Here is a 25,807-nt window from a genome sequence, read left to right on the forward strand (position 1 = left end):
ATCGTCTAGGGATCTGATGCTTCCAGCTGCTTTGTCCATCATATTATAATGGAAGGCAGTCTGGCAATTAATTCTGATTCAAGCATTCTTTCGTTCAATCAATCTTCCAGCTGATACTGAGTGCCCAGTATGAATATAAGCATACTGTTTGTCCTTGCAGCACTTGCAATCTAAAAATATCTTGCAGTTTTTATTCTATTAGTTCTTTATATTACATGAAATAAAACATATAAAAAGTTTAGAAGAGTTCTTGAACCTAGTAAGCAGTCAATAAATGTTGGCTGTTATTTATTCATTGGTTTTAAAATATTTATTGAGTACCTGCCATGGGCCAGACATTGTTCTAGGGCTGCAGGAACGGAGAAAACAATAGACAAAGTTCCCCACCATTGTGCACTGTGCTTTCTAATGGGGAGACACAATATACACTTTGCTTGTTTCTCATGGATTATCTCAGTTAACCACCGGAACACTCCTGAAAGTGGAATCTCGGTTCCCATTTATAGGTATGGAAACCAGGGCTCACGTGGATTGTGACTTGTCCAAGACCACTTAGCTATTAGCAGCAGAGCAGGACTTGGCATACATTCAGATCCCTAATCCAGATAAGACAGACAAGTGGGAAGAATGATGTGTAATTCATAGTAGGCCACAAGGAAGGGGTTAGCACTTGAGCTGGGCTTTGAATAATGGGCAGGATTGGGTTAAGTGCCTGCAAAAAGAAGGGCTTTTGAGGTTGAGAGAAGGCTGTAAAAGGTCCAGTGGTGGGTATAAGACCTTTTGGGGAGTTGGTTCTGGCTGGTTGAAATAGAAGGTTTATCTTGGTCCTTATCTGGGAGACTTTTGACTTTTCAGCAAGCAGGCAAAATCATTCAGTTTAATGATTAAATGTATTCCCCGCTTGAAAATGGTATTTGCATTTTAAATGAGCAGGGGTCAATATTTAACTGAAAGGAATGAAAACCCAAAGGTGGAACATTAAGCACCAGAGATGGGCCAATGAGGAAACTGTTTTTTCTTTTTTTCTTTTTCTTTCTTTTTGCACTTCTCAAAGCCCAACATTCCACAGGCTGGCTCTAATTGGCTGTGTTCTACGTTTTTCCAGCCAACCAGGCATGGGCTAACTGCTTCCTGCATCCACCAGCTATGGGAAAACAACCAAAGAAAATAAACAGAGGAAGAGCCTGGGGCACTAGCCACTCCAGAAGAAATCCCAGGGCTCCAGGATAAATGGAGCAAAGACAAACATTTGGTTTTTCAGGCTCAGATGGTTTTTATCAGACAGTCCAGCCCCAGCCAGGAAGCCCAATGGACACTTCCACCCTGGGGATTAGGTCTCCACACTGATAAGCCTGATGCCGTGTTTCCACCTCTGGGGAAGGCGGCTTCGGCCCTACCATGCGAGATAGGGTTCTCGTGTGAAAGGCACTGTTGGTTTGGTTTTCACGCTTTTGACTTGAGTCTGGAATTCCTTGCCTTCCCACAGCCCCAGGCAGACTGGAAATGGGAGTGGGAATGATTTCCTCTGCGAAACCCCTCTAAAGGATCATTCATTGATTTGCACTAACAGAGCCATCCTGGAAATGCATTCCCGCCCGGCCTTCCCTCCAGAGAGGAGCAGGGGCCAGAAGAAGGGTGGAGGATTCTTTCCCAAAATGGCTGGAGCATGTTTCAGAAGCTTCTCACCCACTGTTGTGTGGTTTCTGCTGGATGCTCTCTCCTTGCATCTTGTTTAACCTACTCAGAAGCACACAAAATTATATACTTTAGGGGGCGATGTAGAGTAATGAGCTGAGGACTTAGCTCGGGATAAGCCTGGAGGAAAAATAAGATAGACTATATTTTCAAACCAAGAAATTTCAAGTCACTAAAATGGGAGTCTTAAAAATGGATCTAGAAGAGGCATACTGTGGTGGGAAGGGTCTTTAAAGAGGACCAGGGTGGGTTCAAATTCACTCACTGGCTGTGCAGCTTGGACTAGTTACTACATCTCACTGAGTCTTGGTTTCCCCATCTATGAACTGAGAACTGAAGCACACATCTCAGAAGATGGTTGCTTCAAGGATTAAATGTATTAAGAAATAAAGCTGCTAGTACTGTGCCTGGTGCATAGCAGGTCCTCTAACAAATGGTGCTTCCGCTTCCTGCTGGTAGTCCCCTGTTCATCCCTGAATATCCTCATCTGGAGAAGAAGTACGAGTTGGCCTGAGTAACTCAGGTACTGTACCTTGAGAAGAGAGGACTGTTTGAGGGAGATGGTCAGGATCCTGAACCCTGATCTCAGAATGATTCCATGGAGGGTCTTACCAGTTAGACTTGCCTGGGTAAGTCAGTGTAAATTGGATTCTGTCGCTAATGGAAGTCAAGCCCTCTGTTTAAAGCACTCTAATGGCTTCTCTTCACATTTGGAATGAAACCCCATCTTTATCGTGATCTGGTCCTTCTCTACTTCTCCTGCCTCTCTATGCCCCAGTTCCACCTAGTTTCTTTATTTGAAGTTTTTCCCACCTCAGGGCCTTTGCACTAGCTGTGGCCTCACTGGGAACGCTCTTTTCCCAGGTATCCCTATGTCTGGCCGGTTCTTGTCATTTAGGTTCCGGCTTAAAAGTCATTTTGTTTTAGATTCAATATTGTACTTAGCTCCACCTGACGTTTTCTTATCTATGTATTTACTTGTTTACGATCTCTCCCTACTGGAGGTAAGCTCTGTGAGTACACTGCACTTGTCTGTCTCATTGGGCAACACCAGGACAGTGCCTGGTTCACCATATACACTCAATAAACGTTTGTTGAATGAAAGAATGTAAGAGTACCTGGGGACAGCTTGGTTGGAGAAATTCAGCCTCCACCGTGAGACATGGCCCTAACTTTTGCCAGTTACCCAGAAGACATTAGCCACTACAAGAGATTAATAGTAACCTGCCCTTATCCTTCAGAGCAATACAGTTGAAATAATTCATCATTTGTTTAATGTCTCCCACTAGATAGTGTTTGAGCCAAGAGATGAAGCCGTATCTGTCTTGCTCAGCCCTGGTGCCCAGGAAAGTGCCTGGCTAAGACCACAGGGCATCCTCCCACCCAAAGTACCCCTGAAACCCAGCAGGGCCAGTCTTGAAATTCCGCCTCCTGGAGGGATGATGATGATTCCACATTCCTTCCAAGAGATCTGCTGCCTGGCTGCCACGAGTGTTCTCACTCCCAAGGCCAAGTTGCTTCCTGCCTCGACATGTCTCATATCCTTTCCTCAGATTCCCCACACTGGGGGGAACAGAGTCTGCCCCCTCCCACTTCCTCTCCCCATCCCCACCCCTGCCACCCCTGGGGAGCCTTTGACCAGAAGATGAAAAGATATGATCAAAGCTGTGCCTGTGAGCAGGAAGTTGAAGCAGGATGAATGTCACAGACCCCCACCTCTGAGACACGACACAGGCCAGAGCTAGTGAGAGGCCACTGTCTGCGGCCGGGGAACAAGACTGTACCCTGATCCTCACTGCCGTGTGGCAGAATGAGGTCACATCAGTCACCATCGGGAGAGGGAACTGCCAAGCAGGACGGCTCTGCTGCTCTGACCACCCACTCACCCACCTTCCCACCCCCCACGGCAAGACCTGCAGAGAACTCTTCATGAAGACACCGGAGGTGTTGGGCCCCTCGTGCTGGCACAGGAGCTCCATCCCAGGGGCCTGGGCACATTCCTGTGGGCTCCGTGGGCAGGGAGAGCTTGAGAAACCCTCCGTTTCCCGGGGTCAGACGTCTGTCCTCATCTCCCCAGGGCCGGGGGTGGGGCGGGAGTGGGGCAGGAAATGTCCTCATTTTTGCTGGAATCCCCGGAGAGGTGCTCATCCCACAAGTATCTCATTTTGACTTCATCCCAAACCAAGCCAGAGTATTAGCAGCTTAGGCAACTGCCTCTATTATTAAAAGTGACAATTTTCCAAAGGTGGGTGCACATCAGGAGGAGTAGGAAGCATTGTAAAGAGGGAGGCTCCACCCCATTGTAGACATGTTGTATCAAAATCCCTGGGGTGAGGTCTGGAGGGGCTGTTGCTGTTGTTATTATTGTTTTTAAAGCTCCGGGGTGATTCTGCTGACCAATCAGATGAAGTTTGGGAACTTACAGAAGTAAGATCACCCGTGCTTTTCATGGGGAACTGAAAGTCTGTCTCGAGTCACTTCCTTGGGTCTCCCAGAGTTTCCATTAGGTACATCGGGCTTCCTTCCATGTCCTGAGGTGAGAGAGTTTATCAGCTAACTCAAGGACAACTGCCAGAGAGGGGACTCTGCAGGAATCCACTTGCTCAACAGCATATATCGAGCATGGATGATGTGCCAGGTCCTTTTCACCCAGGAACATGGCAGTGAACGAAACACACAAAATTGCCTGCCCTCATGAAGGTTACCTTTATAGGGAAGAGAGAAGGAGAGCAAAAAAAGGTTAAATAAAGAAAATATACAAGGCGTTAGAGATAAATGCTATGGAGGAATATGAAGCACAGTAGGAAGTGGGGACTGTGAGGGCGTGGGATGGGTGTGGGTCTACGTGCACAGGGATGCAGGTTGAAATAGCATGGCCAGAGGAGGTCTTACTGAGAAGGTGATATATTTTTTTTTTTTGGTTTCTATTGATACTTTTTCTTTTTTTAAATACATCTTTATTGGAATGTAATTGCTTCAACATACCGTGTTAGTTTCTCTTGCACAACAAAGCAAATCAGCCATATGCATACACATGTCCCCATATCCCCTCCCTCTTGAGCCTCCCTCCCACCCTCCCTATCCCCCCACCTAGGTCATCGCAAAGCACCAAGCTGATCTCCCTGTGCTATGTGGCTGCTTCCCACCAGCCAACTATTTTACATCCGGGAGTGTATATATGTCGATGCTACTCTCACTTCGCCCCAGCTTCACCCTCCCACCCCATGTCATCAAGTCCATTCTCTATGTCTACCTCTTTATTCCTGCCCTACAAGCAGGTTCATCAGTACCTTTTTTTTTTTTTTTTAGATTCCATATATATGCGTTAGCATACGGTATTTGTTTTCCTCTTTCCGACTTACTTCACTCTGCACTCTGTATGACAGACCCTAGGTCCATCCACCTCAGTACAAATGACTCAATTTCGTTTCTTTTTATGGCTGAGTAATATTCCATTGTACATATGTGACACATCTTCTTTACCCATTCATCTGTCGATGGACACTTAGGTTGCTTCCATGTCCTGGCTGTTGTAAATAGTGCTGCAGTGAACATTTTGGTACATGACTCTTTTTGAATTATGGTTTTCTCAGGGCATATGCCCAGTAGTGGGATTGCTGGGTCATATGGTAGTTCTATTTTTAGTTTTTTAAGGAACCTCCATACTGTTTTCCATAGTGGTTGTATCAATTTACATTCCCACCAAAAGTACACTGTTGGAGGGTTCCCTTTTCACTGCACCCTTTCCAGCATTTATTGTTTCTAGCTTTTTTGATCATGGCCATTCTGACCGGCATGAGGTGATACCTCATTGCAGTTTTGATTTCCATCTCTAATAATTAGTGATGCTGAGCATCTTTTCATGTGCCTCTTGGCCATCTGTATGTCCTCCTTGGTGAAATGTCTATTTAGGTCTTCCGCCCATTTTTAAACTACATTGTCTGTTTATTTGATTTTGAGCTCCATGAGCTGTTTGTATATTTTGGAGATTAATCCTTTGTTGTTTCATTTGCAAATATTTTTTCACATTCTGAGGGTTGTCTTTTGTCTTGTTAATGGTTTCCTTTGCTGTGCAAAAGCTTTTAAGTTTAATTAAGTACCATATGTTTATTTTTGTTTTTATTTCTGTTACTCTAGGAGGTGGGTCAAAAATGATCTTGCTGTGGTTTATGTCAAAGAGTGTTTTTCCTATGTTTTCCTCTAAAAGTTTTATAGTGTCTGGTCTTACATTTAAGTCTATAATCCATTTGGAGTTTATTTTTATGTATGCTGTTAGGGAGTGTTCTAATTTCATTCTTTTACATGCAGCTGTCCAATTTCCCAGCACCACTTATTGAAGAGGCTGTGTTTTCTCCACTGTAGGTTCTTGACTCCTTTGTCGTAAATTAGGTGCTCATATGTGCGTGGGTTTATCTCTGGGCATTCTATCCTGTAGCATTGACCTATATTTCTGTTTTTGTGCCAGTACCATACTGTCTTGATTACTGTAGCTTTGTAGTATAGATTGAAGTCAGGGAGCCTGATTCCTCCAGCTCCGTTTTTCTTTCTCAAGATTGCTTTGGCTATTCAGGGTCTTTTGTGTTTCAATACGAACTGTAAGATTTTTTTGTTCTAATTCTGTGAAGAATGCCATTGGTAGTTTGAGAGGGATTGCACTGAATCTGTAGATTGCTTTGGGCAGTATAGTCATTTTCACAATATTGATTCTTCCAATCCAAGAACATGGTATATTTCTCCATCTGTTTCTGTCATCTTTGATTTCTTCCATCAGTGTTTTATAGTTTTCTGAGTACAAGTCTTTCGCCTCCTTAGGCAGGTTTATTCCTAGGTATTTTATTCTTTGTGTTGCAATGGTGAATGGGAGTGTTTCTTTAATTTCTCTTTCTGATTTTTCATTGTTGGTGTACAGGAATGCCAGAGATTTCTGTGCATTAATTTTGTATCCTTCAACTTTACCAAATTCATTGATTAGTTCCAGTAGTTTTCTGGTGGCATCTTTAGGATTTTCTGTGTATAGTATCATGTCATCTGCAAACAGTGACAGTTTGACTTCTTTTCCAATTTGTATTCCTTTTATTTCTTTTTCTTCTCTGATTGCTGTGGCTAGGACTTCCAAAACTATGTTGAATAAGAGTGGTGAGAGTGGACATCCTTGTCTTGTTCCTGATCCTAGTGGAAGTGCTTTCAGGTTTTCACCATTGAGTATGATGCTTGCTGTGGGTTTGTCATATATGGCCTTTATTATGTTGAGGTAGTTTCCCTCTATGCCCATTTTCTGGACAGTTTTTATCATAAATGGGTGTTGAGTTTTGTCAAAAGCTTTTTCTGTGTCTATTGAGATGATCATATGGTTTTTATTCCTTAATTTGTTAATGTGGTGTATCACACTGATTGATTTGAGTATACTGAAGAATCCTTGCATCCCTGGGATAAATCCCGCTTGATCATGGTGTATGATCCTTTTAATGTACTGTTGGAATCTGTTTGCTAGTATTTTGTTCAGGATTTTTGCATCTGTGTTCATCAGTGATATTGGTCTATAATTTTCTTTTTTTGTGATAGCTTTTTCTGGTTTTGGTATCAGGGTGACGGTGGCTTCATAGAATGAATTTGGGACTGTTTCTCCCTCTGCAATTTTTTGGAAGAGTTTGAGAAGGATTGGTGTTAGCTCTTCTCTAAATGTTTGATAGAATTCACCTGTGAAGCCATCTGGTCCTGGACGTTTGTTTGTTGGAAGATTTTTTTTTTTTTTTTTTTTTTTTTGCAGTATGCGGGCCTCTCACTGTCGCAGCCTCTCCCGTTGCAGAGCACAGGCTCCAGGCGCGCAGGCTCAGCAGCCATGGCTCACGGGCCCAGCCACTCCATGGCACGTGGGATCTTCCCGGACCGGGGCACGAACCCGTGTCCCCTGCACCGGCAGGCGGACTCTCAACCACTGCGCCACCAGGGAAGCCCTGTTGGAAGATTTTTAATTGCGGTTTCAATTTCATTACTTGTGATAGGTCTGTTTATATTTTCTAATTCTTCCTGGTTCAGTCTCGGAAAATTGTACCTTTCCAAGAATTTGTCCACTTCTTCATGGTTGTCCATTTTATTGGCATATAGTTGTTTGTAGTAGTCTCTTATAATCCTTTGTATTTCTGCAGTGTCAGTTGTGATTTCTCCTTTTTCATTTCTAATGTTATTGATTTGTGTCCTCTCCCTTTTTTTCTTGATGAGTCTAAGGGTTTATCAGTTTTGTTTATCTTCTCAAAGAACCAGCTTTTAGTTTTATTGATCTTTGCTATTGTTTTCTTCGTTTCTATTTCATTTATTTCTGCTCTGATCTTTATGGTTTCTTTCCTTCTACTGACTTTGGGTTTTCTTTGTTCTTCTTTCCCTAGTTATTGTTTTTTTTTTTTTTTTTTTCTTTTTTGCGGTATGCGGGCCTCTCACTGTTGTGGCCTCTCCCGTTGCGGAGCACAGGCTCCGGATGCGCAGGCCCAGCGGCCATGGCTCACGGGCCCAGCCGCTCCGCGGCATATGGGATCCTCCCAGACCGGGGCACGAACCCGTATCCCCTGCATCGGCAGGCGGACTCTCAACCACTGCGCCACCAGGGAGGCCCTCCCTAGTTGTTTTAAGTGTAGGGTTAGATTGTTTACTTGAGATTTTTCTTGTTTCTTGAGGTGAGATCTGTTTATTTCTTCTTTGATTTCTTCAGTGATCTCTTGGTTATTTAGTAGCGCACTGTTTAGCCTCCATGTATTTGTGTTTTTTACAGTTTTTTTCCTGTAATTGATTTCCAATCTCATAGCATTGTGGTCAGAAAAGATACTTGATATAATTTCAATTTTCTTAAATTTTCCGAGGCTTTATTTGTGACCCAAGATGTGATCTATCCTGGAGAATGTTGCATGTGCACTTGAGAAGAAAGTGTATTCTGCCACTTTTGGGTGGAATGTTCTGTGAACATCAATTAGATCTATCTGGTCTCTTGTGTCATTTAAAGCTTGTGTTTCCTTATTTATTTTCCGTCTGGATGTAAGTGGGCTGTTAAAGTCTCCCACTATTATTGTATTACTGTCGATTTCCCCTTTCATGGTTGTTAGCCTTTGCCTTATGTATTGAGGTGCTCCTATGTTGGGTGCATAAACATTTATAATTGTTATATCTTCTTGGATTGATCCCTTGATCATTATGTAGTGTCCTTCCTTATCTCTTGTAAAAATCTTTATTTTAAAGTCTATTTTTTCTGATATGAGTATTGCTACTCCAGCTTTCTTTTGATTTCCATTTGCATGGAATACCTTTTTCCATCCCTTCATTTCAGTCTGTATGTGTCCTTAGGTCTGAAGTGAGTCTCTTGTAGACAGCATATATATGGGTCTTGTTTTTGTATCCATTCAGCCAGTCTGTGTCTTTGGGTTGGGTCATTTAATCCATTTACGTTCAAGGTTATTATCGATATGTATATTCCTATTACCATTTTCTTAATTGTTTTGGGTTTGTTTTTGTGAGTCTTTTTCTTCTCTTGTGTTTCCCGCCTAGAGAAGTTTCTTTAGCTTTTGTTGTAAAGCTGGTTTGGTGGTGCTGAATTCTCTTAGCTTTTGTTTGTCTGAAAAGCTTTTGACTTCTCTGTTGAATGTGAATGAGATCCTTGCTGGGTAATCTTGGTTGTAGGTTTTTCTCTTTCATCACTTTAAGTATATCCTAACACTCCCTTCTGGCCTGCAGAGGTTTTGCTGAAAAATCAGCTTATAAACTTATGAGAATTCCTTTGTATGTTATTTTTTGTTTTTTCCCTTGCTGCTTTTTTTTTTTTTTTTTTTTTTTTTTTGCGGTACACGTGCCTCTCACTGTTGTGGCCTCTCCCGTTGCGGAGCATAGGCTCTGGACGCGCAGGCTCAGCGGCCATGGCTCACGGGCCCAGCCGCTCCGCAGTATGTGGGATTCTTCCCGGACCAGGACACGAACCCGTGTCCCCTGCATTGGAAGGCGGACTCTCAACCACTGCACCACCAGGGAAGCCCTCCCTTGCTGCTTTTAATATTTTTTTCTTGTATTTAATTTTTGTTAGCTTGATTAATATGTGTCTTGGTGTGGTTTTCCTAGGGTTTATCCTCTGTGGGACTCTCTATGCTTCCTGGACTTGGGTGACTATTTCCTTTCCCATGTTAGGGAAGTTTTCCACTATAACCTCTTCAAATATTTTCTCAGACCCTTTCTTTTTCTCTTCTTCTTCTGGGACCCCTATAATTGGAATGCTGGTGCATTTAGTGTTGTCCCAGAAGTCTCTGAGATTGTCTTCAGTTCTTTTTGTTCTCTTTTCTTTATTCTGCTCCTTAGCAGTTATTTCCACCATTTTGTCTTCCAGCTCACTTATTTGTTCTTCTGCCTCCATTATTGTTATTGATTCCTTCTAGTGTATTTTTCATTGCAGTTATTGTGTTGTTTATCTCTGTTTGTTTGTTCTTTAGTTCTTCTAGATCTTTGTTAAACATTTTTTGTATTCTCTCAATCCGTGCTTCCATTCTATTTCCAAGATTCTGGATCTTCTTTACTCTCATCACTCTGAATTCTTTTTCAGGTAGATTGCTTATTTCTTCTTCATTTATTTGGTCTTGTAGGTGTTTACCTTGCTCCTTCATCTGTGACATATTTTTTTGCCATCTCTCTTTTTTTTTTTTTTTTTTTTTATGAGTGGGATTGTGTTCCTGTTTTACTGGTTGTTTGACCTGAGGTTTCCAACACTGGAGTTTGTAGGCTATTGGGTATAGCTGGGTCTTGGTGCTGAGATGAAGACCTCCAGGAGACCTCACTCTGATGAATATTCCCTGGGGTCTGAGGTTCTCTGTTAGTCCAGTGGTACAGACTCAGAGCTCCCACTGCAGGAGCTCCCATCTGACTGTGGGCTTGCAAGTCAAGATCCCGCAAGCCACGTGGGCAGCCAAAAAAAAAAAGGTGGGGTGGGGGTGGGGAAGGCCTTGGCTGTGGAGGGCAGGGCCTAATCAAGGGCTGACGTTTGGGTGGTGGGTGGCGCCAATGCTCACGACCCACAGGGCTTAGGCTCAAGGAACAGAAGGGGCCCAGGCGTGCCCCCCACCCCTGGTCTCAGAAGGCAGGGGACCTCACCTGGGAGCCCAGCAGGCTTCCTGGGCTTGAGTGGGTAGGGCAAACGCCCTCCTCTCCTCTCCTGCTCCTCTGGTCTGGGGTCTGGAAGGGCCCCTCCCACCTGCCTCTCCTGATCTCCCGGGCCTCCCTCCTGTGCCCCCAGGACCAACGCAGTTGGAGGGGGAAGGGGGGGTCCTTGGAGGGCAGGGGACCGGCCTGGGAGCTCAGCAGGCTCCCCATGCCCAAGTGGGCGGGACAGTCGCCCTCTGCTTCTCTCCCACTCCTCCCCAAGGGCCCCTCCCGCCTGCCTCTCCTGATCCCCCTGGCCTCCCTCCTATGTCCCCAAGGACCCATGCAGCCTGGAGGGGCCTTGGAGGTTGGGGGATCAGCCTGGGAGCTCAGCAGGCTCCCTGTGCCCGAGTGGGGAGGGCAGTCGCCCTCTGCTCCTCTCCCGCTCTTCCTGGAGAGTCTCTCCCACCTGCCTCTCCTGATATCCCTGGCCTCAGGGGCACAGATCTTGTCTGGCCTCCACTTCTCCTCCCCCTCAGTCCCCCTACATCCTACTGGTTCACTCTGGGGTTCCTCCCGTCTTCTTGGGGGTCAGAGTTCCCCAAAAGCAGCCAGCAGGCACCCTGGTTGTGGGGAGACCTAACTCTGTGTCTTCCCACACTGCCCTCTTGACTCCTTCCCACACCACCATCTTGGTATTTAAGTGAAGGGTTTCGAGCCAAGGAGCAGCATGATTTGGTATATTCACGTTATCAGTCTGGATGTTGGAAATAGACTGAAAAAGGCAAGAGAAAAACAAACCAGAGCAAGCCAAGTGAGAGCTGATGGAGATGAATTAGTTTTCATTATTTTTAATTAAAAAAATTCTTTTTTATTAATTTTTATTGGAGTATAGTTGCTTTACAGTGTCGTGTTAAGTTTCTGCTGCAAAGCAAAGTGAATCAGCTAAACGTATACATATATCCCCTCTTTTTTGGATTTCCTTCCCACTTAGGTCACCACAGAGAATTGAGTAGAGGTCCTTATGCTATATATACAGTAGGTTCTCATTAGTTATCTATTTTATACATAGTATCAATAGTGTATATATGTCAATCCCAATCTCCCAATTCATCCCACACACCTCCCCCCCTTTCTCCTTTGTATCCATACATTTGTTCTCTATGTCTGTGTCTCTATTTCTCCTTTGCAAATAAGATCATATATTAATTAGTTTTCTGTTGCTGCAAGCTTGGTGGCTTAAAACTAAACACATTTTTTCTCTTTCACTTTTGGAAGCCAGAAGTGTGAAATAGGTTTCACTGGGCCAATACTAAGTTGTAGTCAGAGCCATAGTCCTTCCAGAGGCTCTTGGGGAGAATCTGTTTCCTCACCTTTTCCAGCTTCTAGAGCTGCATTTGTTGCATGCCTTGGTCCCTTCTTCCATCTTCAAGGCCAACAGTGTAGCATCTTCTCTGCTCCATCTTCACATCATCCTCTCTCTCCTGTGTTAAATCTCCCTCTGCCTTCCTCTTTAAGGACACTTGTTATTACATTAGGGCCCACCTAGGTCATCCAGAATAATCTCAAGATTCTTACTTTAATCACATTTGCAAAGTCTCTTTTGCCACATAAATAACATTCACAGGTTCCAGGGATTAGGACCTCGGTGTTTTGGGGGCCCATTATTTAACCTACCAGAGGAGGCTTGGACCAGGGTAGAAGTGATGGAAATGGTGAGAAATGAGCAGATTCTGGGATTTGTTTTGAAGACCAAGCCAATTGGGTTGCTTTATAGATTGAATGTGGGATGTGAGAGAAAGAGAGGAATCAAGGAAAGCACCAAGGCTTTGGCCTGAGCAGTTGTAGGAAGAGAGTTTCCATTTACTAAAATGAGAAAGACTACAGGAAAAGCATCTTGGTGCCTGTAGGATGATGGTGGAGGGGACTGACTGATTGATTGATTGATGTCAGAGAGTTCAGGGGCTCATGGACATATTATTTAGGTTTGAGATGCCTCATCCAAGTGGGCATGTTGAAGAGACTGCTGGATGTATGAGTCTGAAGTTCAGGAGAGAAGTCTACGCTGGAGATATAAATTTGGGAGCCTTCCATGTGTCTTTAAAGCTTTGAAATTGAATGAAATCATTAAAGATGCAAGTGTAGATAGAAAAGAAAAGAGCTCCAAGGACTGAGCCTGGGGGACTCCAGTCATTCGAGATCGGGGAGATGAGAAGGAACAGCACAGGGAGACCACAAAAGAGCAGCCAGCGAGGTAGAAGGACGACCAGGAGAGGGTGGATCTTGGAGGCCACGTGAAGACAAGAGACAAGGATAGGCGTGGGGGTGGGCAGCTAAGCTCCTGGAGGGAGATCGGTACCTGTGGGATGAGGGCACACCTCACCAACTCTAGCACCCGGCACCTCCTAGCACCCCAAAACACACTCACACAAACACCTTCTGGCATGAAAATCAAGCCCATGTCCTCAGATCTGGCCAAAAGAGCAGAAAAGGTCTGCATTCTCTGGTCCAAACCCCTGCAGAGATGCCACTTGGATGCGGTAAAGCTGTGTGTCTTGTCTGGTAGACCCATCTCCTTCACCCCATCTGTGATTCCCAGAGGGCAAATCTGTCACCTGTTTCTGGAAGAGGAATTCCATCTCAAGCATCAAGGTCTCCATCTGCTTGCCACCCACTGAGCAGCCTGCATTGTTATTGATTAGGTGCTCAGATCATTAGTTCCTGAGTAGAAAGCAGCAGCTGCACTAATGTCACGGGTAGGGCCATTCCCTGTGAGGCCTGATTGCCATTCTGAACCGTTGTTTTACTGCTTTAAACTAGAATGCTCTCTAGTTTATGCTCTCTAGAGAGAGCATTCTAGTTTAAAGCATTAAAACAACGGTTCAGAATGGCAATATATATGCTTTATTTATTTATTTTTATTTTTAATTTATTTTTGGCTGCGTTGGGTCTTCGTTGCTGCGTGCGGGCTTTCTCTAGTTGTGGTGAGCAGGGGATACTCTTCGTTGTGGTGTGTGGGCTTCTAATTGCAGTGGCTTCTCTTGTTGCGGAGCATGGGCTCTAGGTGCATGGGCTTCAGTAGTTGTGGCTCGTGGGCTCAGTAGTTGTGACTCACGGGCTATAGAGTTCAGTCTCAGTAGTTGTGGCACACGGGCTCAGCTGCTCCACGGCATGTGGGATGTTCCTGAACCAGGGCTCGAACCCATGTCGCCTGAATTAGCAGGCAGATTCTTAACCTCTGCGCCACCAGGGAAGTCCTAGAATGCTCACTTTAAATAGCCCTGTTATTTCACGCATCATACATGAAACACCCATCAGATCCTCAGAATCAAATTGAATTCAAATCCTATGTTATACAATCAACACCAGATATCTCGAAACACCTACCTACTTAGCCAGGCAGTTGAGGAATCTCCATGTATACCAGCTTGGATGGATTCTCTTCCCTTCCCTTCCTTTCCCCTCCCCTTCCCTTTCCATCTCCTGTCTTTTCTCCTCCCTTCTCTTTTCTATCTCTTTCTCTACCCTAATAATTCCCCTCAAGTTTTAATTCAGTACCTAGATCATTGGTTCTCAAACTTGGTTGCATATTGGAATTAAAATCTAGAGAATTAAAAAAAAAAAAAAAACTAATGCCTGGGCCCCATTCCCAGAGATTCTGATTTAGTTGATCTTGGGTGTGAGCTGGGCTTTGAGGGTTTTTTAAGGTCCTCAGGTGATTCTAATGTGCAGCCAAATTTGAGAACCAGCGTCTTCAATTGCCTTCTAAGTAGTGAGTCCCAGTACAATATTCTAAATGCTATGGCAGGAGAGGCTGGATCTACCTCCAACTCCCTGCCCTGCCTCTCCCTAACATTCCTGGTTTATGGGACAAAGACCTGGGGCCAGTTTATCAGATCTGAACATCACCAGTAGATGCGGTATGTTGTGTAATGTTCTGTATCTTCCAAATAGCACGATCCAATGTGGGCTCAGATATTGTACACCCAGCTTTTAATTTCTCTCCACAACTTCCCTCCTATGGCACCTTCAGCCAATTTTTAATTGCAGCTCTAGCTCCAGTTGTAAGCCATGGGGGAAATAGGGTGAAGGTGGATGGAAACAGCCAAGGGCACACAGGTGCACACAGTGCAGGCACACACACGCATAATCAGTGAGTCAGACTTAGAAGTGGAATTCTGCTGGCACAGAAATCCTCTGATAGAGAAGAAGCGGCTGTACTGCTCTATAATGTCTGTTTTTGTGGCACTCGGTTGGAGAATTATGAGAAAAAACCTGTTTTTTTTTGCCCCAAAGCAGGTCTTGCCCAGTGAGCTGCATGCTCGGAAGAAACCTGCCCGTCCCCTTCTCCCTCCACCTGGGATCCTTAATTGGCAAGATCTAAACCGTAATGTGCCCAGGCTAGATCCAAGTCCATTAAATGCCATAACTCTCAGGCTCTTTGAAAAGAAAAATTCCACCACCTTCAAGAAAGCAGCTTGGTAATAAGTCTCAAGAACTTGAAATATGTCCAGTTCATATCCTTTCATCCAATGATTTTACTTCCTATCCTAAGGAAATAATCAGAGATGTGGAAAAAGATTTATGTATACAGACCTTCAACAAAGTGTTATTATAACTGCAAAAATCAGAAGTAACTGTACACTGTCTATAACACAAATTCCATTTAATATATCATGGTATATCAGTATAGTCAGGCAATGAAATATACAGATTGTCAAAACACATCTTCAATTTTTTTTTTTGGGGGGGGCTGAGTTGGGTCTTTGTTGCTGCACACAGGCTTTCTTTGGTTGCAGCGAGCAAAGGTGCTACTCTTCGTTGAGGTGTTCAGGCTTCTCATTGCAGTGGTTTCTCTTGTTGCAGAGCATGGGCCCTAGGCACGTGGTCTTCAGTAGTTGTGGCACGGGCTCAGTTGTTGTGGCTCACGGGCTCTAGAGTGCTGGCTCAGTAGTTGTGGTGCACGGGCTTAGTTGTTCTGCGGCATGTGGGATCTTCCCGGACCAGGGATCAAACCTGTGTCCCCTGCATTGGCAGGCGGATTCTTAACCACTGTGCCACCAGGGAACTCCTCAAATATTTATAACCGTATGAAAAAATGCTCACAATATAATGCTAAAAGAAAAAAAATGTATAGGTAAAATGATTAATTTTGCAGTTCAGTCCAGTCGTGGATATACACATCAATTTGTAGAGAAAAGAACCCTGAACATAAATACTAACTTGTCAACAGTGGTTCTCTGGATTGTGTGGTTGTGATTGATTTTTTATATATATTTTTTCTTTTTCTGAGTTTCCCAAGCTTGTATCTATAATCAGGAAAAAAAATTTATTTTTTTATTTTTTTTTTTTTTGCGGTACACGGGCCTCTCACCGCTGTGGCCTCTCCCGTCGCGGAGCACAGGCTCCGGACACGCAGGCTCAGCGGCCATGGCTCACGGGCCCAGCCGCTCCGCGGCATGTGGGATCTTCCCAGACCGGGGCACGAACCCGCGTCCCCTGCATCGGCAGGCAGACTCTCAACCACTGCACCACCAGGGAAGCCCAAAAAATTATTTTTTAAATGAAAAGGTTTCATTTCTCATAATGGGAGCCAGCTTCTATCGGAGGCTGATTTCAGAAGTGACCCCATAGTTATCCTCCTTATCACTGCCTGTGTGCACACTGACACTTTCCAAGCCCTTCCTGCTTTTCACTGTCCTGAGTCCCACAGCATCTTTGACATGGGTGAGCCAGGGGAGCATTCCAGCCCCTTTCAGGAGACCAGCCGGGGGCTGGGGTATGCTTGCTGAGCAACCGAAGAGGGTACTTACCAGGTAAGCACCATGTATCATGCTGCTCTTCAGCATTATGAGCTCAGCGGGAGCCTCAGGAATTGGAGAGATCTTGCCTAGACACGCAGGAGTGCACTAGAGGTTCAGTGCACTGAACCACTGAATTCAGTCTAGAGGTGTTCATTAAGGGTGCCAGGTGAAGTTTCCACTCATTCCACGAACACTGTTACAGGTTGTAAGTTGAAGGAGCTGACTGATGGGGCTGAGAAGGCAAGTTTGGGACTAAGGCTTGGGGTTCCGAGAGAAGATAGCTCCACCTTGCTAGGTAGTTGCTTGGTAGGGGTTTGTAGTCAAGGTCTCACCAAAGGGCACTTCCTCTCTCTCTCTCTCCCTCCCCCCTCACTATTACTTCAGATGGAGGTGATTGTCGGGGACTTTGGGATCGTGGTGGTCCCCCGGGACGCAGCCGACACAGACCGAATCATGAATCACTCCTCAATACTCCGCAAATACAAAGTGAGTCCTCCATCTCCCTGCTGGTGTAACAGTGTGATGTGGCCCTTCTCTGAGAAGCCTGGGGGCTGGAGAAGTGAGGATGCAAAAGGAGTTTAGTGTGAGAGACTGGCTACCTACTCTCTCTGCTTTGTCCCCAGAACAACATCATGGTGGTAAAGGATGACATCAACCATCCCATGTCTGTCGTCAGCTCAACCAAGAGCAGGTACGTTTGACAAACGACCAGAGAGACCTTGGTCAGACTGGCTTACAAGTTCCCATACAACTCTCCTCAGTCCAGGCTGACCGTTAGGTTGGCTGACACCTGCTGCCCCAGTATGCAGCCTTCTTTTTAGAGCTCATTTATTTGTCCCCAGTCATTGACTTTTAAAAGGGGGACAGGCCATTTATTAGTTTTAGCTGGTTTGAAGGGGGAAAAGGAGGTTTTTAGTTTGCACTCTAGTTTGAGGTACGCATGGAATTTGTAACGGTTTAGGTTAAGCTGCCATAACAAAAAGACCTCCAATCGTTAGAGTTTTAAATAAGAGAAATGTTTATATCCCTCTAACTGAAGTCAGAAGAAACTGAATCCCTGTTCTTTTCAATGTGAAGCCTCCCTCTCAGGGTCCACAGCTGCTACAGTGACTGTTCCCTCAGCCAGTGGGAAAGGGCAAGGAGCTTTGTCCTTAAGAAGGTGACCCGAAGTTGCACATATCCCTTCCCCTTCAGCCCCCTGGCTCAGCCTCAGTCATGTGGCCATGCCTAGCCTCCAGGGAGGCTGGGAGTAGACTTTGTAACTTGGCAGCCCTGTGTCCAACTAAATCTTGGGAGGTTGTAGTATTAAGCAGAAGAAAGAATGGATACTAGGGACCAGTTAACAGTCTTCACCACAACCCCCAAGTGGAAATGTCCAGTGGAATAATAAGATGTGTGGAATATAGAGGTCTGGAAGTGTAATAAAACTGAAAGCCATGAGTACCTAAGTGTAAATTAAAGTTCAGGGCTGTGGCTATGCTCACAGGGAGAGTCAGCAAGAAAAGAAGGCTATGGAGAATACTTAAAACACATTAACATTTAAAAGAAGGCTGAGGAGTAAATTAGAAGTTTGGGATTAACATATACATACTACTATGTATAAAATAGATAATCAACAAGGATCTACTGTATAGCACAAGGAACTATACTAAATATTTTGTAATAGCCTACAAGGGAAAAGAACCTGAAAAAGAATAGATAGATATATATGTACGACTGAATCACTTTATACCTGAAGCTAACACAACATTGTAAATCAACTATACTTCAATTTTTAAAAAGTAACAAAAAAATAAAAGAAGATGAAGGAGCAGTCAGAAACCACCAGTATTGGTGGCCCTGGAAAAATAGCAGCAGAGGGTACAAAGATGGAGAGCCCTGTCAGTTGTCATCTGTGTCGCATGTTTCAGAGAAATCAAATGAGCCCAGGATTTTAAAAGGTCTACTGGACTTCTTCCCTGGAAGGTGATTATGTAGACACTTGAAATAGTAGCATCAACTGCGAGGTGAGAGCAGAAACCCAGAGACAACAACCACTGAGGGGAAAGGGGAAGGCTGTGGTTCCAGCCATGGCTACACAGTAGAATTACTGTGAGAACTTACACAGCACAAATTCCCGTGTCCCACTGAGTCCCACTGAATCAGAATTTCTAGGTGTTGGGCCTGGCTATCTGCTTCCTGGGTGATTCTTGTGAAGCTGGGACTGGCATTTGGAAACCACAGGTATAGACCACTTTTTCAAGAAGGCTCCCTGTAAACTGTGCAGGGAGGTACTTGGGGACCTAGCTTGCTGGAAGGTCAGGGCACTATGCATTGAAAAGGCACTGAGCCAGCCTCTGGGGAGATCTCACAGTGCACAGCACAGATGCCTTTTAGAATCTAGATATCCAGAGGAGTATATGAGTTCTTACAAATAGCTCCTTGGGGCCTGACATTCCCAAGACCATAGTGTGCATAGAAAATGGGGAGCAGCCAGACCAAGGCTGGAGCAAAACTGTGCGGAAACCAAACTGTATGACCAGACCCCTTCTGTACTTGGTAGTCCACCCGCCCTCCAGGGCTTGTGAGAAGGGCAACTTCTTCTCTATCAGAGCTTCCATAGGAAGGAAAAGAAGGGGTCAATCATAAGGTTCATTTTCATGAGACCATGGTGTAGAGAAATACAAAGAAATGAAATAAGAATAGCTAACACTTCCATTGAAATGCTTACTGTGTGCTTGGGCTTTTCTAAGTGCTTTGTGTAATGACTCATTTAATCATTTTAATAACTGAGATCGGCCCAAATACTACCCCCATTTTATAAATGAGAAAATGGAAGAATAGATGGGCTTAAACAACTTGCCCAAGGTTCCTCAGTTAGGAAGTGGCAGAGTTAGGATGGGGGAGGAATTATGGGGGCAAGAGGGCTTTTCCTGATAGGGATGCCTTGTATTTAGCCTAAGCAAAGACCAGTAATGGGGTGTTGGGTAAACCCTTTCCCTGAAAGGGAATGGGCTGGCCTGTCCTCTGGCCTTGCTTCAGGAAAGGATGTCATCTGATTACTGTCTCTTCTCATCCAGGTTGGCCCTGCAGCATGGGGATGGCCATGTTGTGGATTACCTGTCCCAGCCGGTCATCGACTACATTCTTAAGAGCCAGCTGTACATCAACACCTCGGGCTAGCAGCCCCAGGGCCCTGTACTCCAATCTCCCCTCATCCTCCACCAACACACTGGCCCCTGCAGCCTCTGTCCATCCCATTTCTCTCCTGCCTCTCTGTTCCTCCATCTCATCTTGACTGTTGTCCCCACTTGCTGACTCAACCCCCCACAGTGTGGAGGACCTGCAGAGAACCACGGCATACCCCACTCCACAGTCATCTTCGGACAAACTTTCCTCTAGTCTCCGGGTTGGGGGTGGGTGAGGGGGTAGGTGTGGGGGAAGTGCGGTCCTTGGAGATGAGTGGGTGTCCGTCTCCCAGCATGCTCTGGGGAGGCGACTCCGGCCCTCGCCTTCCCAGCATGCCCTTTACCACAAAGGGCTATTTTTCTTTCTTTCTTTCTTTTCTTTCGTTTTTTTATGTTTTGTGTTGTTGCTGTTCACTCCTCAGAGAACTTGGAACCAATCAGTGTCCGTGGTTCTTTATGTTTGTAGTCTTGTTGCATTCCTGTGGTATTCCTTCCGTTTTGATAGGATACCGCAGCCAGCCTCAGCTCTCAGAAGGTGCGTGTGGGCTACACCTGGTGAACGAGGCCAAGCCACCTCCACTTTCCCAACACCCTCACCCACCTACCCACTTTCTCCCCTCTGCTGCCCACACACACCGCAGTCTGGGGTCGGGATTGAGACATTCATGTTCTGAAACCTGGGATGCAAGCCTGGGAATAGTAGGGTTTCTCAGAATGATTTGAGCCCATTTCCCTAGTTTCAGAAGACCACGTTCCTGATGGGCCCGTGATCACACAGAGCCAGTCCCTTCTCCTTTCTTGGTGGCATCTGTGCGGTTACTTATTTGGGCTGTGACTGATGACAGAATATGGGTTGTTCCCTGCCAGCCCGGACATTACCAAGGACCTTCAGATCACCATCAAAGCCCTTGGAGGCCATACTTAACTGCATTCTTGCATTTGAGAAAAATCACATACGCAAGGCCAAATCCTAATAATACAGTCATTTCTGAAATAAAATATGTTAGGAATTCACTCAACCTTAGAGATCTTTGCTAACTGGAATTACTTATTGGCTGTTTGGCTGGGAAATGCTTCTGTCATAATGTAAGTCCAGGATGACCTAGAAGAAAGCAGTTATTTTCCCTGATGGGAACCGGTGATTCTCACCCACTCTAGCTTCGTAACACAGGCGGCGCTTGAGGTTAGTTCCTTTTTGAGAAGCAGATCCTCAGCCTTGTTCCTGGGTTAGGATTACATCTTGTGCTGAGCCCAGCAGCCACAGTCATCGCCGCCTGGTGGGGGTGGGCTCACAGAACAGAGATCTCGGGGGAGTGTCAAGAGCCGCTAAAGTGTTTCACCCCTTTTCTCCCTAATTTCCCACCTTCCTCTGCTGCCCTGGAAATAGTTTTGACAGACTCTGTTCTAGTTGTTCAGGCCTCGTTCATGACCTGCTTAAAGAACCAAAAGGAAATTACCGTCTTGTACTCTGTGTCCCTCATCCAGTCTCTGGCTCTTGGGTTTTTGGTTCTTTGAGGAATGGTCCCTGAATGGTAGGATAATTTTTCCAAAATCTAGTACCAACCCTGGCCCAGAAGGGGCCGGGTAGGATCTGACACAAGAAACAATGTTATTCACCACACATTTCACATCTGTAACATCCTTCAATAGCCTCCAGGGAAAGAAACTAAATTCAACAGAAGAGTAGCAAGGTGGGGCGGGGGAGGTGCTGTTCCTCTTGCATTATGGAAATAATCTCCAAAGGACAGAAGTGAGATCCTATTCTTGGGTCTCAGTGTTTGGCTAAGGATCATGGAATCATAAACTGGAAAGATCTTTAGAGATTTGTTGATCCAACCTTTCCTTTAAAGGATGAGGGAGCAGAGATCCACTGGATTAAATGGCTGGTCTAAGGTCACAGAGCAAGTGTAGAGTCTGGCAAAAGGCTAACGTCTCCCTGGCCCCTTAGGTCATCACACCGCATGGTCTCTGATCCTCTGGTTCCCCATGATACTGACCAGATAAGATGTACTTTTCAGCCTTTACCTGGCATCTTTCTCTCAAGTTATGTTTGTCTCAGGTGCTCCCTGTATATGGCCTTGTGTTTGCTAGTCCTGGGGGAGGATGTGATGGTAAGGAAGGCTGTAGCTAAGTTTCCCTTAGAAACCGATAGCTGGAGATGGCAATGGCTTGGAGGAAATCTGAATCCAAGAAAGGATTGCTTTGTGGAAGGCAAAGACCCAGAAAGTGCTCAAGATTACATTAATGCTGGAGAGAGAGTGACAGAAGTGTCTTTGTCTAGGCAAGACAGTTGCAAGCCAGGAAACGAAACAAAGGAAATCAGGGAGCTGGATTCCCTGGGGGAACATGCATTTTCAAGGATATGGAGTTTATGGATAGAGTTTATTCTGAAGATCCACGTGAGCAGATCTGAGAAAGACCAGCTGTCTTTTGTCTCTTTGGTCCACTTTCCCTTTGCTGGGCTCTGTGGTCAAGCCCCATTTAGTCCACGACCCATGAGAGGAAACAGGGCTGGCTCTCGGCATTCAGTGGGGGGGAGGGGGGAGGGGGAGGCAGAAGGCATGCTTGTAGGGAGAATGAGATGAGCTGAGGAAAAGAATGGGAGCATAGAAGATTTCTAGGAATGAAATGGGGCAGATTCTATCTTGGTGAATCATAAGGATCATGTTAAAATAGCTTTTCTTTAATACCAGGAAAAGTGACTCCCCTTTTGGATGGAATTGTCCATTTCCTGCCCTGCCCCATTCTTCATTTGCTAGGGGGAGGTCAGAGCCCCTCTCTCAGTCCAGGGCAGGACACAATGACTGTGACTCAGCCAAGGCCAACACCAGAGAGATGATTCAGAGTTTGAAGTAGTGCCCCAGGTGCCAGCAAGATGACCTCGAGACCCCAACTTCCACTCAGGTCTTGCTCCTTGCCAAAAAGGCCAACCTAAAGGCTCAGAGATTGTGAGAAGATCATGGGCTAGAAAGATTGTGTCAGAGGAGTCTGGAGCCTCATTTCCTGCCTACCAATAAAAATGTCCCTCCCACTTTTATGAAAGTGGCTGATATGTAAGAACAGGCAGGAGGGAAACCCTTTGTGTCAATGACTCTCTTCTCAAGGAATGGCCCTTTGGGGGCAGGGGTCTGTGCTGCTAGCTGGTACCTCATTTGCCACCCCCCTTCCCTAACCCCAGGCAGCCTCTGGGGCCTTCTTGCTTTCACTTTCCTTGAATGTACATGGGAACAGGGGAGGAAAGTCTCTTACTGAAGTGCCTGAAACCCAGAACTAGAGCTTCTAGAGACGCTGTTCTTCCTGTCCCGGCTTGGCCAACCTTCCCCCAACGTTCCCTAGTCTCATGCTTTAGCTTCTCAGAAAGAATAAAAGAACATGATGTTCTAATTAAATTGAAAGCAAGACTCCATAACCAAACTACAGCAAAAGGCAGAGAATTACAGGGAGAAATGACTTGTATTTTAATAGCCCCAATCTATTCCCCCAAACAGACTCTCTGTCTCTCTCTAGAGGACTAAGAGAGGGAAGCATGTTATATTTTATTCATCAGAAGAGTAATGCAAAAATAAATCAGTAGAATATGAAAAGCTCAGGATCTCTCCCAAGGCTACGGCAGGAAAGCGGGCAGGTGAGATGGGAAGGATGGAAACAGGGATCGATTTTGTAGTTCATCCAATTTGGAGACCTTAGGAACAGCATCGTGGTAAAGATGATGAATGTGCTCTGTCCACTTCATTTGGTCTGCGCCTTCCTATAGCTGCCCAGTAAACGCAATTCTTCACGTAGTTTCTTTGTTGTGTATGTTTGGAATGTCCTATTAGCCTGTAACAGTCAGTTAGGAATGAGTTACCCTCTTTCCCTCCGCCTTCAGTCTAGGTCTGTGGCCCAGACCTCAGCTTGATCCAAGCAGTCTCAAGGATTGGCATGGGGAGGGGGAAGCTTTTTTGAATCACTTTTTGGTCCCTGAATCTGCCATTTTGAGAATAAGATTTGCTTTGGAAATCAACACATTAATAAAAACTACATTCAAGTTGCAACACCATCTCACAGTGAAATATTTTGAGTAAAATTTTGTTGCTAGAATAGTCACAGACAAAAGTTTTATCAGCAAAATGTTTCAATTACGTTAATAAATAAGATGATGCTACTAGTCTCGTGTCTTGGCCTAGAATCTTCTCTGTGATTTGCAGAATTAACCACTTTTTCTTCACAGTCTGACTTGACATAAGCCAACGGTTGTTAAGCATGCTCTTAGAGCAGGAGATTCTCTGCCTGGTTTAGCTGATGCAGCACGTGTAATATGAAAGTATATACAACCACACCCATAAGCAGGGAAGAATAATTAGCAAATTTGTCAATTGTGCCTAAGTTTTCTCAGTTTTTTAAAAAAATCAAATCTTAGGTTCTACCTAATCTGCGTAGTCTGGTATTGGTTAGCTTTGGATCCTTAATGAAATTAGTGCTCTGTGACTTAAAAATGTATTTGTGAAAATTAAAAACTTGGATAACTTGATTCTTGACATAAAAGATCTTAAGTAAGACAGAAATTGTTAAACTCACAATTGGTTTTGTTTGGTAAAGTAAACAAGCAAAAACTGAATAAGTTAATTGTTCAATCCTGCTGTGACTATTAGTTTGTATTTAATTTTTAGTCGTGACATACATTATGCATGGGTTTAGGTGTAAATAGTGATAGTCCTTAGCTAATATCAGTCATGATTCAGTAGGTCAAATAACAATTCCCCATTTAGCCACGTCATTTAAGGCTTAGCTACTTGTTTGTCAGATGAGTTGTGTGGGGTTTTTTAAAATTAGTTTGGTTCTTAGTATCTTTTTTTGTTTAAGACTGAGATTAGTCAGCTTTGTGTGTATCCATGTGGGTTTGTTGGCATATCACGATGGTGCTTGATATGCCTTATAAATTGATGGCTTGTATTTATGTTTGCCATTTTACTCGCAAAGCTAAACACTTTTTTCCTTCTCTCCTGAGACTACATAATGATGTGCTCTTGTTTAAAATTGGGTATAAACACTGGTTTATTTTGCTTACTTATACTAACTTATAAAATATATACACTACCTATGAATTAACATACATGTACATAGCACATTTTTTCCCTTATGACCCATAAGTAAGCTTCAGATCTTGGAATTTCCTAGAAAGTTCCATGTAGCCCATAGTATAAGGAAAGCAGAGAAAAAAAAAAATCTAATCTCTGCTTTCCAGGTGGGAAAATTTAACCACAGCAAGAATCCACAACATTCCCATGACCATATAAAACATTAAAAAAAGAAAGATAAACATATTCCTGGTCCTTGAGACTTGTTCCAAACATTGAACATTGCTGAGTATCATCTCACCCTTTTGTCCAGCCTCCCAAGAGTACTGAAAAAAAAGAATCACATCCTGGGATCAGATCAAAAATACATCTGCTAAAGAAATTAAAGATGATACAAACAGATGGAGAGAAATACCATGTTCTTGGATTGGAAGAATCAACAGTGTGAAAATGACTATACTACCCAAAGCAGCCTACAGATTCAATGCAATCCCTATCAAACCACCAATGGCATTTTTCACAGAACTAGAACAAAAAATTGCACAATTTGTATGGAAACACAAAAGACCCAGAATAGCCAAAGCAATCTTAAGAAAAATGAAGCTGGAGGAATCAGACTCCCAGACTTCAGACTATACTACAAAGCTACAGTAATCAAGACAGTATGGTACTGGCACAAAAGGAGAAATATAGATCAATGGAACAGGATAGAAGGTCCAGAGATAAACTCATACACGTATTGTCACCTTATCTTTGATAAAGATGGCAAGAGTATACAATGGAGAAAAGACAGCCTCTTCAATAAATGGTGCTGGGAAAACTGGAGAGCTACATGTAAAAGAATGAAATTAGAACACTTCCTAATACCATACACAAAAACAAACTCAAAATGGATTAAAGACCTAAATGTAAGGCCAGACACCATAAAACTCTTAGAGGAAAACGTAGGAAGAGCACTCTTTGACATAAATCACAGCAAGAT

At 44.4% G+C, this 25,807-nt stretch overlaps 1 protein-coding gene across 2 annotated transcripts in view; it reads left to right on the plus strand.

Moving 5' to 3' along the window:
- Window positions 1-24,312, plus strand: part of NMNAT2 (nicotinamide nucleotide adenylyltransferase 2) — a 208,085-nt gene extending 183,773 nt beyond the window's left edge. Inside the window, exons 10-12 of one of the 2 annotated variants that reach the window (XM_082616077.1) lie at window positions 16,986-17,087; window positions 17,225-17,292; window positions 19,661-24,312. In XM_082616077.1, coding sequence (XP_082472203.1) covers window positions 16,986-17,087; window positions 17,225-17,292; window positions 19,661-19,763 — 273 coding nt within the window. In that variant the 3' untranslated portion in view covers window positions 19,764-24,312. Of the gene's footprint in view, window positions 1-16,985; window positions 17,088-17,224; window positions 17,293-18,383; window positions 18,898-19,660 lie in introns of those variants that run through there. The other variant, XM_082616076.1, reaches the window with a different exon arrangement.
- The last annotated feature ends 1,495 nt before the right edge of the window (window positions 24,313-25,807 follow it).

Source organism: Mesoplodon mirus, assembly GCF_964341445.2.
Source record: "Mesoplodon mirus genome assembly, chromosome: 3".
In the NCBI taxonomy this organism is placed as follows: Eukaryota; Metazoa; Chordata; class Mammalia; order Artiodactyla; family Ziphiidae; genus Mesoplodon; species Mesoplodon mirus.